We start from the raw sequence: 17,647 nt of genomic DNA, 5'->3' as shown, positions 1-17,647 counted from the left end.
CTTCCAAATGCTTTTTTTTTCTGTTTTCTAGTAACCTATTTATGAAGTCCAACTGAAAAATGTGTATTGGGTTAACTTATATAATTAGTAAATCACTGTGATTATTTTATAGTATACAAATGAATCTTTATTAATTTATCTGCACAGGAACAGTCCCTGAATCTAATCATATATGGCCTTTGCTATTCTTAGACTATATGCCTAGGGCAGATTCTCAACAAGATATAAAAGTTCAGCTTAGCAATGGAATCTGTAATCTGTGCTTGAACATTGCTGCACCGTTATACTTGTTCTGCTTTAGGACCAAAACCACCTCAGCAGTTTCTGCAGCTTTCCCCTATTTACACACGTCCTTGCTTCCAAGGGGATTTGTTTTTTCACATTGATGTATGTCACAAAAGGTTAAAATTCACCGAATATTCTCATATGGAACTTGTGGTTTGCTTCTGTTATTTGATGCAAGCCTTCCACGGCTGACAGGACAGGAATGTGCCTTTGTGGACAAGAAGGCCAGTGGTATCCTGGGGTGCATTAGGAAGAGTGTGGCCAGCGGGTTGAGGGAGGTTATCCTCCCCCTCTACACTGCCCTGGTGAGGCCACACCTGGAGCACTGTGTCCAGTTCTGAGACCCCAGTTCAAGAAAGACAAGGAACTACTGGAGAGAGTCCAGCGGAGGGCTACAAAGATGATCAGAGGGCTGAAGCTTCTCTCTTATGAGGAGAGGCTGAAGGACCTGGGTGTTTAGCCTGGAGAAGACAAGACTGAGGGGGGATGTTATCAATGCTTACAAATACCATAGGGGTGGGTGTCAAGAGGATGGGGCCAGACTCTTCTCAGTGGTGACCAGTGACAGCACAAGGGGCAAGGGGCACAAACTGAAACATGGGAAGTTCCATCTGAAAATGAGGAAAAACTTCTTTGAGGGTGGCAGAGCACTAGAACAGGCTGCCCAGGGGGGTTGTGAAGTCTCCTTCTCTGGAGATATTCAAAACCTGCCTGGACACTACCCTGTGCAGTGTGCTCTAGGGGAACCTGCTTTGGCAGGGGGTTGGACTAGCTGATCTCCAGAGGTCCCTTCCAACCCTTAACCATTCTGTGATTCTGGGAATTCCACATCTGCAGGAGGGACAGTCTGGGTAACTTCTCCTTCTACAGCAGGCAGCCATGGTACCTGCCAAGGAGTAAAGGGAGCGCCAACCCACTCATTCGGGATGAGCGGCCACCATAAGGGAAGGCACAAACCGCCCGCTCCTGACGGCCAACGACCAACCGCCAACGGCCGCCGCGCGCTCCCGCCGAGCCCTCCCGGCCACAGCCGCGCGCGCGCGCGCGCGCGCGCGCGCAGGCGGGCGTCGCCAGCGCATGCGCGGTGCGGGTCTCCTTGCCGCTGCGCGGAGGGCGAGCGTGGGCCTCAAGGAGAGGGAAGGGAAGGGAGCGGCGGGGGTCGCCGCTTCAGCCGCCGGCGCCATGTTCCTGTGCGCTCCCCTGCGGGCCGCGGCCGCACACTCGGTAAGGGGGAGGCTGCTGCGACGACACGTCTGTCGCCGCCGGCCGGGACAGGGCCGCCCGCTCGGCTGGAGGAGGCCGCGGGAGAGGAGGGAGGCCATCGCGGGGAGGGGGGTGCGAGGTCGGTGCTGCCCTCGCAGTGGGCAGGCGGCGGAGGCCCGCGGCGGGGCAAGGCCTCGGGGGGGGGAGAAAGGCCCGGTACAGCCGTGGAAGGGTGTGTCTGTTGGGTGTTTCCTTCGCGGCCCCGGGGCCCGCCGGCGTTACCTGACTGGCTCTAGAGCTGCACTGCCTGCATCAAATGGAAAAGGCTCCAGCAGCAGCTGCTTGGTCCTTATTGTAGGTTATGGGGAAGCTTCCCGAGTGCAAATAATACTTCTGCCTTGCCCACTTATTTAAGACTAACCATCGGAAGGAAGACCCTTAGTTTGTCTTTCAGTCCTGAGTCAACACTTCACACTAATTGAAATCCTTTAGGCCAGTGCAAAAAATGGAGTCTTGTCCTATTTCTTCTTAAAGTCTGAAATTTACAGGTTTTGGTTCCTGGAAACAGTACAATATCTTTGGATAGAATAAAGCATTTTCATCTGAAGTGCATCTTTTTGTATGCCTCTTACAGTTAGAAACCTGAAGCTTGCAATGTGGTGGTGGCGGTCCCTTCAGAGCCAAAACTGCTTATGTGCTATATTTATTTAGTATTTAGTAGAATTTATACGAGAGCATCACATCTTCATTTACATGCTCCTTTCAGCATTGCCTGCAGAATTTCAGTTGTATTTGCATGCTCTACTTACCCTTTTTAGTTCTTTGTCTGAATTTTACATGTTGTCTGGTTCCCAGAGGGCACTCAAATTGGCATGCCAGTGTAGTTCATTTGATGTGCTTTGTGTCAGCTGACAAAGACAATAGACTCCCGGAAAAGGTGGCACTCAGGAATGCTGTGCAGTCCACAGAGTTATCCATGTATCCCAGAGTTCATTTTGGCCTCTGACACAGAATGGCAGGAGAGGAACTGCTTTCCTGGCTGCTGCTTTCAGATGAGCCAGAAATGGAGAGCAAAGAGGAAATGGGTGCAGACTACATAATACTCACAGCTGCATAGTAAATCCAGCACTTCCTGGAAGGGCTGATCATATGACAGGCAAAGACTGCAGCCATCGTGTGAAACTGTGCTGCAGGTGAAACTACATGATCTGCTGCTGAAAAGATTGAGCTGATTAGGTTGCTGTGACAGAAGAGCAGGGACTGTAGTTGCCTGGTACGTAGGCTTGGATTTCAGATCTGACCTCATGCCTGTATTTTTGCTAGTTTGATGCTGATCCATAAATTTTATACAGTAACAGAGATTAAGTAGTTAAGGGGGGATTTTGGTTTTTTAATATGCTATACTTCTCTTTAAGAATGCTCAAAATTGGTCAAGTTCAATATAATAATATAAAAGTGATATAAAATTACTTTTTCATGTAATGTTTGCTTGTGACAAGATAATATCAAATTATTTTAGTAATATTGGCCAGAAACTAGCAATCTTGATCTGTTTTGTTATGACAGATCCAGACAGAGACTACAGAGAACAGCAGACACAACTTGCATAAGGGGTCTTGTGTCCTGTTGATATTTCAGGTTCTTAGGTGTGTTCTCTTATGCCTGATCTCACTGTTCAATTAGATAAAAACTTGACTAAGCATGTAAATGCTTACTAGAGAAGAACCTCAATAATGGTAGTTTCTGCAAACTTTTTAAAGGACATGCTATAAAGTAACAAATTGGAAAATTCTTCATTAAATATTTGATGAGAATTTGTATTCAAGGCAGTTAGATTAAGCTGTGGCAGATTGTCTGAAATGGTCAAGGTGAGTTAAGAGATGTGCTCTCCTAATAGTGCAGGAGAGCCCTTAATATTCTTCTCTTGACTTAATTCAAATTATTAGTGATGACATTAGAATTAGTGGCTTACAATTAGAGTAGAAATCAAGCTGGTTCTGAAAGCAGTCGCTAGCAGTTATGTAAATTATTAACTATTGATGCTATCTACTTTATTTTGTTTGTAGATAAGACAAATCCGATACTTACATAGAACAGCAGTGTGCAATACCAGTGGAGGAGCCTTATTTGTGGTGAGTAATTTTCTACCTTACTGGAAGGGGGATGTGTAAGAAGAGTTTGGCGTGTACTTTTTTAATCTGCCTAAAAGATTCTGATGGGCAGAACTTGCTATAGAAACCTGCTGGAATTTACAAAGAAGCACTTCTTCAGTAGAACTTTTTATTAGAGTGGCGATGGAGTATTGAAAGGTTTTGTTTTAGTTCTTGGTCTTGTGTTTTTTATATAATGAAAACTCTTGTTTATTAATAGTAATGGTGATATTAGCAGCATTTGTGTGTGACCGCAGATATTTCATTATAAAACTGTTCTTGTTTTCTTTTTATATTGAAGTTAATTGAGTTTGTAATTGAAGCTCATGAAACTTTTTGCAGGCACAATTTCTTTTCTAAAATTTGCCACAGAATTACCCTTAGGTCCAGGTCTTGCCCTGTTCACTAGCAGCTGAAAAGTACTGTTCTTGTTCATATTATATGTCATTTTTCACGTTGCATAATGATTTGAATTGAGGCCATTAGAATCATAGAATTAGGTTGGAAAAGACCTTTTAAGATCATCAAGTCCAACTGATGAGGCATTATCATAATATGTATAAATAGTAATAGTGATTGCAAAAAAAAAAAAGCACCCCTCAGATTTAAATGTGTAAAGCAGACGTGTTGTCTGTCTACCTCTGAAGAGAACCTGAACCATTTCAGAGAGGTGTATTCTCTCCTATTTTGCTCAATTCAGAGCTTTATCTAGTCTGCAATTCAACAGCTGAATAATTTGGTGTTTTTACAATGTTGACTAGAAATCAGCACTTTACTAGAGGATTGACTGCTTTGTTGAAAGCAGGTGCTCAGCATTTTTGGACAGAATTGTTGTTGTTGTTGTTGCCTTTCTGCAGCTGTCTCTACAGCTTTTCTTATAATACGAAGTTAATAGACTTACAGTTCATGCTTCATATACTTTTCCAGAAACATGAAGAGTCATTGATGATTTATGGAGTGAGAGCTGGTATTCAAGGAATAGAGGAAACTGTAGACTGACAACTTAGGAAACTTCAAGTGTAGTTTGAGCTTGGTGAAGACAGGCAAAAGGTGTCCTTGGCACCCTAATGGATGTTGGTGTCTCGCATATGAAGCTAGCTAGCTTTGTAAATTCTCCAGGCATTTTTCAAGATTTATGTAACTGCTTAAATTATCTGCTGAAGGGAGGAGCCTGAAAATAGAGAAAGGGAAGTAGAAAAGAGAAAGTGTGTGTTTTAGTTAGCTGCTTGTGATATCCAGCTGTTTTATTTAACAGCATCATTCACTCCTTTTATTTTTATTCCACAACAGAATCTTTGCTAGCAGAGCATAGATAATTGTGTGGGGGGGGTGTTGTTTGTTTTTTTTTTGTTGTTTTTTAAATAGGGTAATATTTGTTCTTCTATCAAGTAAAAGGCTATGGGAAGAAGATAGTTTGATGTTACTGTGTGTGCATCTAATTGTTTGCCCTAACTATGAATAAAAACCTTCAGAGCAAATTTCAGATGTTATTTAACACGCCAAATTTCAAGGGAAGCTATTCTGCTGAGTTGAGCTGAAGGCATTATTTTAGTTAACTCTAGGTGTTTGTACACAACCAGAAAATGGGACTTTTTTCCCCCAGATATCCATAGGGAGAAAACTACATTAAAAAAAGTCTTAGTTTTCTGGAATATTACAAGCAGATGAAGTGTCAAAGGTTGTTAAAAACTGCTTGTGGAGGAATAGTAGGCTTACCTGGGAGTAACTCCAACCTGTTGTGGTGGTCCTCTTTGTATGTCAGTGTACGCATGTGTGTCTTGGTGGTTTTTTTGCAAAGCATAATGGTGCTTCTTGTTGCACTTTCCATATAGGAAATCTATATGTGAGGAAGGGAAATGCATATTTGTTTTGTAACAGCAGGGGACACGCTGGCAGGGGACCTGGTTGTCTTAAATCTAGTATTAAAAGGCAGTGCTGATTTGTATGCCCTTGTATCCCTTTGCAAAGTTTTTTCATGCATCCTTTTTCCTTACATGTTATCAAAAACATACAGAAGTAAGAAAACTTCTCCTGAAACTCCTTTTTATTATGAAACAGCCAAGAAGATACTTTCTCAACCATTAAACTAAGTCTGGTGCCATCACAGGCAGCTAGATCACACTTCCAGAAAGAGTATATCAAGTTTAAAACTAGGTGGATTGTTTGCCCATAGTAACGTAAGAGAGCTGCTCCAAATCTATCTAATTTCTGATAGCTAGGGAAGGTCTGATTTCAAAGATACTTTCATTTCAAATGGTTACCTTACTTTCTTCAAACATGCCTTCTCTATCTTTGACTTTTACCTGTCTTTAGGCTCCTTAACTGCTAAAACTTAACTCTTCTACTTTGTGATTTTCAACACATTGAGTTTCCTTAACATATCAACTGCCCTGATGTGGGCTTTGTCACACGGCTGCACAGCAGTTCAGTACAGAAGCTTAGATAATTGCTGTATTATAGTTTTAGTTACTTGTGAAGATGGTCAGTGAAATACTTGGGTCTGAGAGCAGTTCCACCATTCTTAATTTAAGAGAGGCTTATGTCTTGAGTTCTGCTGGAATAGTGAATGTAGGGTACTTTGGCCTTGGAGGAGAAGTAATAAATTTCTTTTCATTGCTGATTTGTTATGGGCTCTTACCAGGTTGTTGCTCTAAACATCTTCTCCCCTGCAGACTGCACAATTCTCTCATTTTGGTTTACAGTGTTTTGGACTGGCGTTTACCACATGGCATAGGTCAAATTTGCCAGGCCAACTTTTTTGCAGTATATGTGAAAGCTAAATTATTCTAGTTATTCCATTGCAATTCTTCAGCGCTCTTTAATAATTCTCTGTGTCAAGAAAGATGATCAGATCACTGAAAAAGAATAATAAAGTGGCCCAGGTTGGTGTAGCAAAAAGAATGTGAGATGAACATTCAGCAGCCTTAGTACCTTCCATGGGAGAGTACCATCATCTTGGGTAGGCTCTCGCAGTGCAGTTGTTCACACTTTAAGTAGGTCAGGCTGAATGCAGCAATAGAAACGTCATACAGTCAAGCTATGCATGAAATGAAAACATACTGTGTAAGACTTAAGGAAATTGGGGAGCACAAGAAGGGAATTGGGAAAAAGAAGTGTGGATAGGACAGAGTTTGACCTTGCCTTTCAACAAATTGCTGTAGTTGGTACAGAGATAATTGTTTGTACTTAGTTTGTGTATGGAGGAAGGCTTAATACATCGGTTTCTTTTTATGTGCATCTCTTATATGAGGAAAGGCTGAGAGAGCGGGGACTGTTGGAGAAGAGAAGGCTGGGGAGGGGGGAACTTACCAATGTGTACAGGTACCTGAAGGGAGGGTGCAAAGAGGACAGAGCCAGGCTCTTTTCAGTGGTGCCCAGTGACAGGACTAGAGGGAATGGCCTCAGATCACATCAGGAAACACTTTTTTACTGTGAGGGTGACCAAGCACTGTCACAGGTTGCCCAGAGAGGTTGTGGAGTCTCCCACCCTGGAGATATTCACAAGAGGCCACGTGGACATGGGCAGCCAGCTCTGGGTGGCTCTGTTTGAACAGGGGGGTTCAGCCCAGATGACCTCCAGAGGTCTCTTCCAACCTCAACCATTCTGTGATTTAACATAGTATTCCTTCCACTACTGTGTCCTTAATTCTGATCTTGCTCTTCAGAATCTGTATCCTAAAAAAAGGCAGAAATGCACCCATGTAATTTAGGAGCAAATCAGCCTAGGTAAGTCTCAGATAAATGGTGCATCGTCAGACAAACGGAAGGCTAGGGAACATGTGATTGACAAATTCCTAACAGCTCAGTAGAACTGAGTGAGCTCTCAGTGAAAACTATCAAACTCTCCACAGCACAGAATTAGATTAAGCCCATTTAGGAAAATGGAAAACAAAAAAAGGCAAGATGATCTTCTTTAGCGTTCACCAGTGCTGTAGCTTTTGCAATGTATCTTGGACCTTGCTGCACAGAACTGACTGTGTGGCCAACTGTAGCTTCAGATATAAAGTCTTTATTATTCCTCTTCACATGTAGGGTATTTAAGGATATCAGTTTAGAGATGGTACACTGAAAAGAACAGCTGTTCTAGCCAGAGAGAGAGATTTTAGTAAGTCAAATATACGTATTTGCAAAAGAAATTGAGATCAAATACAATTTTAACTGTATCAAATAGCTATGGAAGGCAAAATAACAGCCTGAAATAAAACAGGCATGCAGATTTGAGAAGGAGGAGTTAAGTTATGGAAATACTTATCATGAATCATGGATTTGATCTGTGCAGCTAAGACATAGAACAGGTCTGTAAGGGAAAAAAATGAAAAGTTGCACAGTATTTACAAACAGTTTTTCCTCTATCAGCCTCTTTTTGAGAACTTCCATTAAAATTGGTAGAAAACCTTCACCACCACTACATATGAGGAGTCAAATTCTTTATCTGGAAGAGTCAGTCTAAAACAGTGGCAATTGTGTTCCTAAAAGTTGTCTTGTAGACCACACATTAAGCAATACGTTAATACTTAATAGAATACTAGTGTGTTCAAAGGAAATCAGTTATCTTTCTGTAATTCCTGTTACTAGGGGAAAGTCATCCTTGGTGGAGAAGTATATATTGACTGCAGTTTTATATTTCACTTGAAACTGTGGTAGGGGCATGTGCTTTCAAATTGATGGTGGCAGTAGTACTTTCTGCTCCAGGATATGGACAGGATAACCAAAGGGAATCTCTTGCTAGACCAACAGACGTGATTTAAGTATTTGGCCTTTTGATATTTCCTATTAAAATTTCTAAATCTGGGAATAGCTATGAACCATACATATTTTAAGTTCTGCACTGATGACAGTCTTTCAGTATGTACGTATCTTCCAGTGGTACGATTTTTCATTAAATCCTTCGCCGCTTCATACGAAGACAGTGTGGAAACTGCAAAATCACCCTAGGTTACTTGAGAGAACGATCAAACTGAAAGTCAGTGGAGTGGGTTTCTTTCTCCTAAATATACTTTTAAAGCTTTTATTATTAGCTGGTTGTGGACTACTTGTAACATCAAGCCTCAAATATAGCTTGCATTTTTCTCCAAACTTTCCATGTAATTTGAAACTTTCTCAATTTGATAACTGTATGAAGTTTGGAATGAAATTTAGCTACGAGTATTTCAAGGATACCATAATGAGCTGCTTAGAGATAACTGAAAATTTTGTGCAGGAAGTTTTTCTGGTGGATAAGGATTTTCGTCAGAACTAAGACTTTATTATAGCAAAATGTCACTTTCTTCATGACTTCCAAATTTGTATTATCTGAAAATAGAAGAACTAATTTCAATTTGATGTTTCCCTAGAAGACCACCTTAATAATAATATTATAGAATACCTTATTTCTGCCTCTTCCATTCTGGTTCAGAATTGTATCTAAAATTAAAATGTTGAACTCCATTATAAATAAAAATAATATGTTAAAATGGGTTAATATGTGTTTGTGCAAACATTTTAGTTATATAGCAAGCTTCTTGATGAATTTTAAAGTTTTTATAGTTAATATCTCATGGGAAAAGAGAAAATGGGCTGTTGTTTTAGTCCCTTGTTGTTTATTAAGGTATTAACCAGAGGACTCTTAATCTACCTGTGATGAGTTTGAACATAATTGCCGAACTGTATTAACAGTGTTAAAAAATTGATATTTTGATAACAATGCCATATTCCTCAAGAAATAAGTTTTTGAACAGGAAATAACAGGAATAAGTAATTATTTTTAAGAGTGCTGAAATAATTATCAATATTTTTGATAACTTTCACAGAGTTATTTAATAATTTATGATTGAGTACTATTAAATTTTTATCTGGAATATATCAGTTTTATTTAAGCAGCTCAACTGTAACTGTCTAATAAGGTATTTTACAACAGTAAATCTGTCCTGAATAATTTTCTGGCAACCCTATTTTAACATGTTTTCTTTTTCTTTTCCTGAAGCACAGAGATAGTCCTGAAAATAATCCAGATACTCCATTTGAGTTCACACCTGAAAACCAAAAGGTATGCAGACAAAAGAAGTTAAATACAGACTTGGTCTTTAGATCAGTACTGATATGGTTTTTTCCTCTTTCCCTTTAAAAAGCGAATAGAAGCAATCATAAACAGCTACCCAGGGGGACACAAGTCTGCAGCTGTCATGGCAGTACTAGATTTGGCCCAAAGACAGCATGGGTGGTTGCCCATATCAGCTATGAACAAGGTATTTAGTACTTAATTATCTTTTAAGCATAATTTTACTGTTTTCTTTAAATATCTTACTAGAATATTAGCATTTATTTATCAAAGTGTACTAATGTGGGAATTTACATGTGGCACAGGACTGTGAGAATTTCCTGAGACTACACTTTAAAAAATAAAAGGGAAAACTAATGCAGAAAACTCAGGGCTCTGTTGTTTACATAATGTTAGCCCATTGCTAGAAACTACAGACAGAACAAAACAAAAATTATGTGAGCCCTATTTAGATAGGCTCTTTTCCCAGAATCATTCTGGAAGGTAGGAACAGAAATTGAAAGATCTTGTTTGCTGCTGAATTGACAGTAAGAAAAAAGATAACGATGGTGGAGGTCTTTATCCTCTCAGATTAGCAGCACTACACACATTGCCAGGATTGTACTTAACCTCTAGGCCTGTAAAGACTTCTGCAAAGCAGCGTTAGTGTAGTATGTGTCGTGTTCTATAATGCCTCACAGCAAGTGCCTGGAAGACTTATCAAATTACTTATTTAAATTGTTTCAAAATAAGCAAGCAAGCAACTACACTGCTCCAAAGTGATAGGCTGCATGACAGTAATCAAATACAAGGAAATAAAAAATTCTGGTTTATATTCATATGAATAAATCTGTCATATTTTGTGTTACAGTCTGGCATATCGTCAGTTTTAAAGTGAAAAGTTTTAAATTCAATCAAAATAGCTAAGTGAGGACTGTGAGCGTTACAGAAATTACTGAAGGAGTTAAGTGCATGTTTAGAGAAGAGCAAATTTCGTCTGCTACTGTTTCTGTAGTGTAGCATAAAGCCTCAAATTTCCATTAATACTGAATGGGAAAAGTATTTTTGTTTATTTACTCTAAGTTTTGTATTGATATTATGCTTAAAGTGATCTTAAGAGTTTAAAGTGAACAAATATTTTCTGTGGTTTGTTATTTGCCTTCTGTAGAGACTGGAACATAAAACAGTTACACTTCTGAAAACAGAGCCAGTTCTCAATGCCAGCAGTTTGCCAGGGTTCCAGGTTAATGAGGTCAGGGATACTTGCACCAGAACTGGCTCCATGGAGATGGTGCTTCACTCCCTATTTATTAGCTGTGATCCCAATCTGCAGATGTAGTCGTGGTGTTTCTAAGGCCAGCCCTGGTGTGTCACAGAACCCGAGACAGACCTGCTGTATCTGAATTAGGGGAGTGTAGTACCAGCCTATAAGTATTCCCTTACCGAAAGGTTTACGTGGGTTAGCGTGGGCAGATCTGCACAAGCTCGTTCGTTCATACAGCAAAAGGGCAGAAGCGTGGTAAGAGCTGGAGCCGACAGTGAAAGCTGGAACCCAGCTGACTCCTCGCATCTGCTTGTGTATGATGCTAGCTGCTAGGGGGAATTGATGTGAGCTCCTCGCTGTGCTATCCATGGCCTAGTGGAGTTTGTGCTCAAGCAGGGTGACTCCAGTCAGAATAACTCGGGTGTCTTTGTCTTGGCACTTGAATACAGTTGTGCTTTCGTATCCATCCCCTCCCTCTTATTTATGGCTTACTGCAGACAGAGGACTTTACTGAAATGGTTTGTTAAACGCCTTTACTGATGCCCTGTGAGAATTCAATGTAGCGTCTGTTTCCCCTTGCTACAGGTTGCTGAAGTATTAGAAATGCCTCCCATGAGAGTATATGAAGTAGCAACCTTCTACACAATGTATAATCGCAAACCTGTTGGGAAATACCATATTCAGGTCTGCACTACCACGCCTTGCATGCTACGAGACTCTGATAGTATTTTAGAAGCCATTAAGAAGAAACTTGGTATGACACAAATTTGTAATATACTTTTTGTATTTTTTTTAGTCTTTGTATACTGAAGTAAAATTTTTCATATTGTGGGGACAGAGCGATAGTCTTGAAAATACAGAGTGAAATCACTGGAGGTACTAAGTACTTCAAATTTCAGATTTGGCATTTATTCTTTATTTTTAAAGATTTTGGTACAGTAGAGCAGAAAAGGCCAGTCAGGAGTGCCACTGAGTGGTCTTATAGTAGTTTTAAGGGCAGTTTGCCAGGAAATGCGTTATTCTAATATGATCCTTGGACAGAGAAAGTAAGCCCTACCTATTTATATGAGAGGACTCTGAATGCTATAGCACTTTTTTATATGTAAAACAAGATTTTTAAGGTATATGCTATATGAAAGTTGTTTGTAAGGGTTTTTTTCCTTAAGTAAGGTGATAGAATCACAGAATGGTTTGGGTTGGAAGGGACCTTAAAGATAATCTAGGTCCAACCCCCCTGCCATGGTCAGGGACACCTTCCACTAGACCAGGTTGCTCAAAGCCTCATCCAATCTGGCCTTAAACACTGCCAGGGAGGGGGCATACACAGCTGCTCTGGGCAACCTGTTCCAGTGTCTCACCACCCTCACAGTAAAGAATTTCTTCCTAATATCTACTCTAAATCTACCCTCTTTCAGTTTAAAACTTACCCCTCAGACCTTTTTACAAGGACCCCTACATGTCCTTGTAAAAAGCCCCTCTCCCACTTTCCTGTAGGCCCCTTTCAGGTACTGGAAGGCTGCTCTAAGGTCTCCCCTGAGCCTTCTCTTCTCCAGGCTGAACAGCCCCAACTCTCTCAGCCTGTCTTCATAGGAGAGGTGCTCCAGCCTCTGATCATCTTCATGTACCTCCTCTGGACCCACTCAGGGAGGTCCATGTCTTTCTTATGCTGGGGGACCCAGAGCTGAACACAGTCCTCCAGGTGGGGTCTCACATGACCCAAGCAGAGGGGCAGAATCACCTGCCTCGACCTGCTGGCCACACTTCTTTTGATGCAGCCCAGGATGCGACTGGCTTTCTGGGCTGCGAGCGCACATTGCCGGCTCATGGCCAGTTTTTCACCCACGAAGTGGGTGAAAACCCCCAAGTTCTTCTCTGCAGAGCTGCTCTCAATCCACTCATTGCCCAGCCTGTATCCACATTTGGGATTGCCCCAACTCGTGTGCAGGACCTTGCACTTGGCCTTGTTGAACTTCATGAGATTCGCACAGGCCCACCTCTAAAGTCTGTCAAGGTCCCTCTGGATGGCAAACATGATGTTAACATAACTTATGAATTCTCCATGGAAAAAGTTAATTGAGAGTGCTGCATCATGAGAGATGTAAGGAGAACTCAGGTTTTGTGTGTGGGTTGTGGGGTTTTTTTCCCCCCCCTCCTTGTTGGGTGGTTATGGGGAGAAGAGGGGATAAGATCAGCAACTAACAACTCTTCCCCTTTTATGAAGTCGCAAGCTGTACTAACATTTCCCAAGAACTGCTGTGATAAGAGCTGCAGAACAACTGCTTATTATCTTGCATTTCATATATTCTGTTGTCTGGAAAAGGCATATTTAGATGAAATTTGTCTTAGTTTGTTACTGCAAAGATAGCTTAATTTTAACTGAAACTGTTAGCTTGAGAAATCAAAGCATTGAGGGTAATTGTGTAGCTCTTACTGGGACACAGGCCTTACCTATATTTTCAGTAGGTTTTTTTTTCTCCCTTTCTAATAACTATGGAGGAAAACTGCTTTTCAGCATTCTTCCTTCCATGGAGTATTTTGTCGGGATCAGACTCTTGAGATGTTTTTTTTCACTAACCTGCCCTCTGGGGAAGGTCTGCATCTGCATCACTAGAGCAATAATGTGTCATGGATGCTGAGTATGTGTACAGAGTTGTTCAGGAAATAAGCCTTTGTGGATAAACTTGGAAGTTGCTTATGAATTTGTAGCTAACAATGTTAATGCTTAGATCTTGGTTAATTTGGGAATTTAATACTCGACACTGTATATTAGTGCATTTTATATCAGCACATAAAAGCTATGTTTTCCCTATTTTTCCATTCTATTGTATTGATTACTAAAAATGTTCCTGAGTAGAGCTGTTCTTAGAATTGTCATTTCATGGTTATTTTTCAATAAATCATACCTGTAAATGAGGTCTCAAAAATGTATCTGAAAACTGACTTCAGAGTGTATTAGAGCCTTTTGTTCAATGGAAACATTCTGGACTCATTTAAGAGTATTTAACTATATAAATGTTTTTAAGGCTAAAATACAAATAATGAGAAGACTGTGGAGTACTTCGACTCATGCTTTATTAATCTCGTTCAATAACCATTGCTGAACCTAATATTCTTTGTTGGTTTAGGTATAAAAGTTGGGGAAACAACACCTGATAAACTCTTCACGCTGATAGAAGTGGAATGTTTAGGTGCTTGTGTAAATGCACCAATGGTACAAATAAATGACAATTACTATGTAAGTATTACATTCCCTTTTAAAAGATAGAACTTCTTTGCTGGGTTACCTGTATTGTCACTTGTTTCAGATTCTGAAGTTTGGTCAGTTACTTCAGATTCCTGTTGGTAGGGACAACTTATAACCTAGAGCATCTTTTAGTTTCGTGGCCTCTCCCTATAACACTATCTGTGTGTGTCTGTGCGTTTTTCCTTTCAGTTACTGTCTTGATTTATAAATGATGCATTTTTGCAATAGTAGTCTGCACAAAAATTTTTAAATAGGTATTTGATAGGCTTTTAAAAGTACTTTAAAGGAGTCTGTTGGAAAGTATGGACTGGTTTAACACTATTTTTGAACTTTTAGACTTCAGAATTATGGCTCACTTGGATGCCATCAGACTAAAGGAATTAATGTATTGACTGAATCCAGCTTTCTAAAAACACTTATTTTCAAAATATTTTATTTTGTTGTCACAGTCTGATTAATTTTTTAAGAACGGTTCTCTTAAACTGTATCCGCAATTTTTTTGTCACAGCTGACATCATTTTACAGTATGTGTAATGGCACACGTATAGTAGGTAGGCAGAGATCCAGCTCACTAATATACTACGGAAGCTGAAAACACAAACCCATGTTATAGATGACCTGCATCAACATTGTTAGTTTTAACATAATTTCTGCAATTACAAGTAAAACAAAAATTTTAACATTAAAATGACAGTACGCTTTTTAATTTTCCTAATTCTTTAAACCAGTATGTGTGTTAATGGACAGGATCAAGATGACCTATGCTAGGATCACACCTAAGAGAGCCACTAATCTGATGAATTTTGAATGCTGCAATTAGCACAATTGCTGACTCTTTCTGTTTTGTCAATGTTTTGGGTTTTTGTTTGGTGTGTTGTTTTTTTTTACAGGAAGATTTGACACCCAAAGATATTGAAGACATAATTGATGAGCTAAAGGCTGGCAAAGTTCCCAAACCTGGCCCAAGGTATGCTATATTTGTATAATACTGGCCAACTACTTGAAGGCTGATGCTTTTGAGAAGCTAGATTCCTGTTCCAGTGATCTGAGTTCACAACCTACAGCTAAAAAGCATTAATTTACTGAACCAGAATGGCATGTATTCAGTGCCTTTCTATATATTCAAAGCCAAAAAGAACTTGAAAGAACTGAGAAGAGAATTTTCATGTTCTTGGTGACCGACTACAGGAGTGTGAAATGTGAAAACATCAATTCTGATTTGGCTTACTACCTAATAGGTGAATGATACCACCTATTGGATTCTTTTGTCTAAATTGTGTAAATCAACAAATGCCTGTTTGGTTGTTCAGGTTTTTTTCAATTTCTCACAGAAACCACAAAGAATGCAAGTTTGTGAAAGGGGTATTATTTCTGAACTTTCCTTATCTGTTATTTCCCATTGTTCTGTGTTAGCCCAACTCACATGTTTGTGTGAATGGAGGAATTAATTTAACTTGTGTGTGTTACCTATTCCTATTGTTTGTATAATGATTTTTTTGAATACGAGAACAATAATCTTAAAACAGTTCGTTTCCCAACACAGGGAGGCATCTTTAACAAAAATATGACTCATACAATTGGATACTGCCTTTGGTATTACTGGGATCAACATCACTTTTGTCTGGCCAACCTATAAATAACTAAAATAGAAAACTAGTGGTCCTAGCTTGCATTTCCTTTATGAAACTATTTGTCACTACTTGAATTTGGAATCATTCTGATTGAAAAGTAGCATCACACATTTCTGCAGGATGAATAGGAAGAACAAAAGAAAAAAAAAGTGGCTTCAGCCTTAAGTCACATTTGTAACTGTCTTCTATCAAGTGATTAAACAGTGTCTGAGGTTATGACAATACCAGCAATGAGTAAAACTGCTTTCATTTTTCAGGAGTGGACGTTTTTCTTGTGAACCAGCTGGTGGCCTTACTTCTCTGACTGAACCACCCAAAGGACCAGGTTTTGGAGTTCGAGCTGACCTCTGAGGATTTTTGTAATATAAGATGAACTGTCTGAAAATAATAAAGTAACTTTAATATCAGTAAAATGATGTATGTTGTAATACTTTTTTAAAAAATGAAGAAAGCAACAGCAATTGGAATATATAACTTACCATGGTTTTAACTACTGCAAAGCATAATAATAATTCTAGATTATAAGACAAGTGGTTCTGTAGACTGTAAAGTGACTCACTGGAAGAGTCCACATGATGACTGAGACATGAAAGTTGCATCTTTTTATCTGTCATTGAAAATTCTTCCAACTTTTTCTAAGGTTCTTTAAAGAAGCAACAAAGGTGACTAAATACAAGTCTGGCAAATGCACAAGGAAGCAAACTGAAAGGAGATTATCTGACAAAATTTCATCGCATGTTACTTTTAATTACAATTTAAAAACAAAAACACAGGAAAGGTGATCCAAGCTGTGTTGTGTATAAAAAAAAAAATCTGGTAGGTTCAGTAAGAAGTGGTTCTTCTTGAGTCTAATTCTTCTTATTACCATTCAGTGACGAAGAAAAATGTGAAAATTGTCTTTTTATCATGTTACAAAAAACCCCTCCAAATAGCAATAGTATTCTACTAAGAATGAACAGCAACAAGAAACCACTTCCTGTACAAATTTACTCAATACAGCCAACGTATGCAGTTGGGGGAAGACAGAACATACCAGAACAGTGTACTTGGCTAAGTGTAATATATGACACTAGTTATTTGAGTCACAGATCCTTCTTTGACCTTGCTGCTGTGTATCAGCTACTTTTAAGAACTAATTATGTGAAATTGAAGTATTTATCCTGATATAAGAAAAGTTGAATTTTTTTTTTAAATTGACTGCATATTGACACTTACAACCACATGTATTAAAATCTAGCAAATGCTTTATATATATACACATATACATTTCAATGTAAATTAGGAAATATGAACATATCAGTCACCTGAGACCACATTGTGTCTGCCCCTTCTAAAATCTGCCGTGGAACTTACATTCTTATTACAATTAATGTGATAGATGGAGCTTAATTGTATTATTTGTATTTTATTCTCTATTTAGTTTGTTTTACTATTCTGATTAATAGTACTTCCCTAAACTATTCTTCTGAGTCAAATTTTGTTATCTACAGATTTCCCTGCATGATGATTATCTCATACGGTCTCTTTGTACCCCCCTTTTATTTCAATAGGCTCTGTGAAGTTCCTTGATGTATTGTTAAACCAGTAGTGTTACTGTTCGTAGTTCTGAGAGCAAAATACAAATGATATACATATATATGTAAAACTTGCTATCCCTTCTACATTACTAAATTTATAAAATGAAATCAGTGAATTGCATACAAATGGAAAAGTAAATTTGGTAAATAAAAGTCATGAGTGAAGCAGTCACCCAATAAGCATGACAATAAAGCTTGTATACAAGTGATAGAGAACACTGCATATGAGAAAACAGCACATGAATTGAAGTATTATCTGTAGTTTAAAGTTCAGAAT

The 17,647-nt window shown here is 39.2% G+C and overlaps 1 protein-coding gene across 1 annotated transcript; it reads left to right on the top strand.

Moving 5' to 3' along the window:
* The first annotated feature begins 1,354 nt into the window (after positions 1-1,354).
* NDUFV2 (NADH:ubiquinone oxidoreductase core subunit V2) lies at positions 1,355-16,206 on the top strand. The gene is made up of 8 exons (XM_068396595.1): positions 1,355-1,509; positions 3,555-3,620; positions 9,601-9,663; positions 9,746-9,862; positions 11,504-11,672; positions 14,044-14,153; positions 15,053-15,129; positions 16,051-16,206. Exons 1-8 carry the CDS (start codon positions 1,363-1,365, stop codon positions 16,142-16,144), a joined length of 843 nt encoding a protein of 280 aa, XP_068252696.1. The 5' UTR covers positions 1,355-1,362; the 3' UTR covers positions 16,145-16,206.
* Positions 16,207-17,647: the final 1,441 nt, after the last annotated feature.

The sequence above is a fragment of the Nyctibius grandis genome, chromosome 3 (assembly GCF_013368605.1).
Source record: "Nyctibius grandis isolate bNycGra1 chromosome 3, bNycGra1.pri, whole genome shotgun sequence".
NCBI lineage: Eukaryota > Metazoa > Chordata > Aves > Nyctibiiformes > Nyctibiidae > Nyctibius > Nyctibius grandis.
The sequence above is the reverse complement of the archived record's forward strand: the minus strand, read 5'-3'. Positions and strand labels throughout refer to the sequence as shown.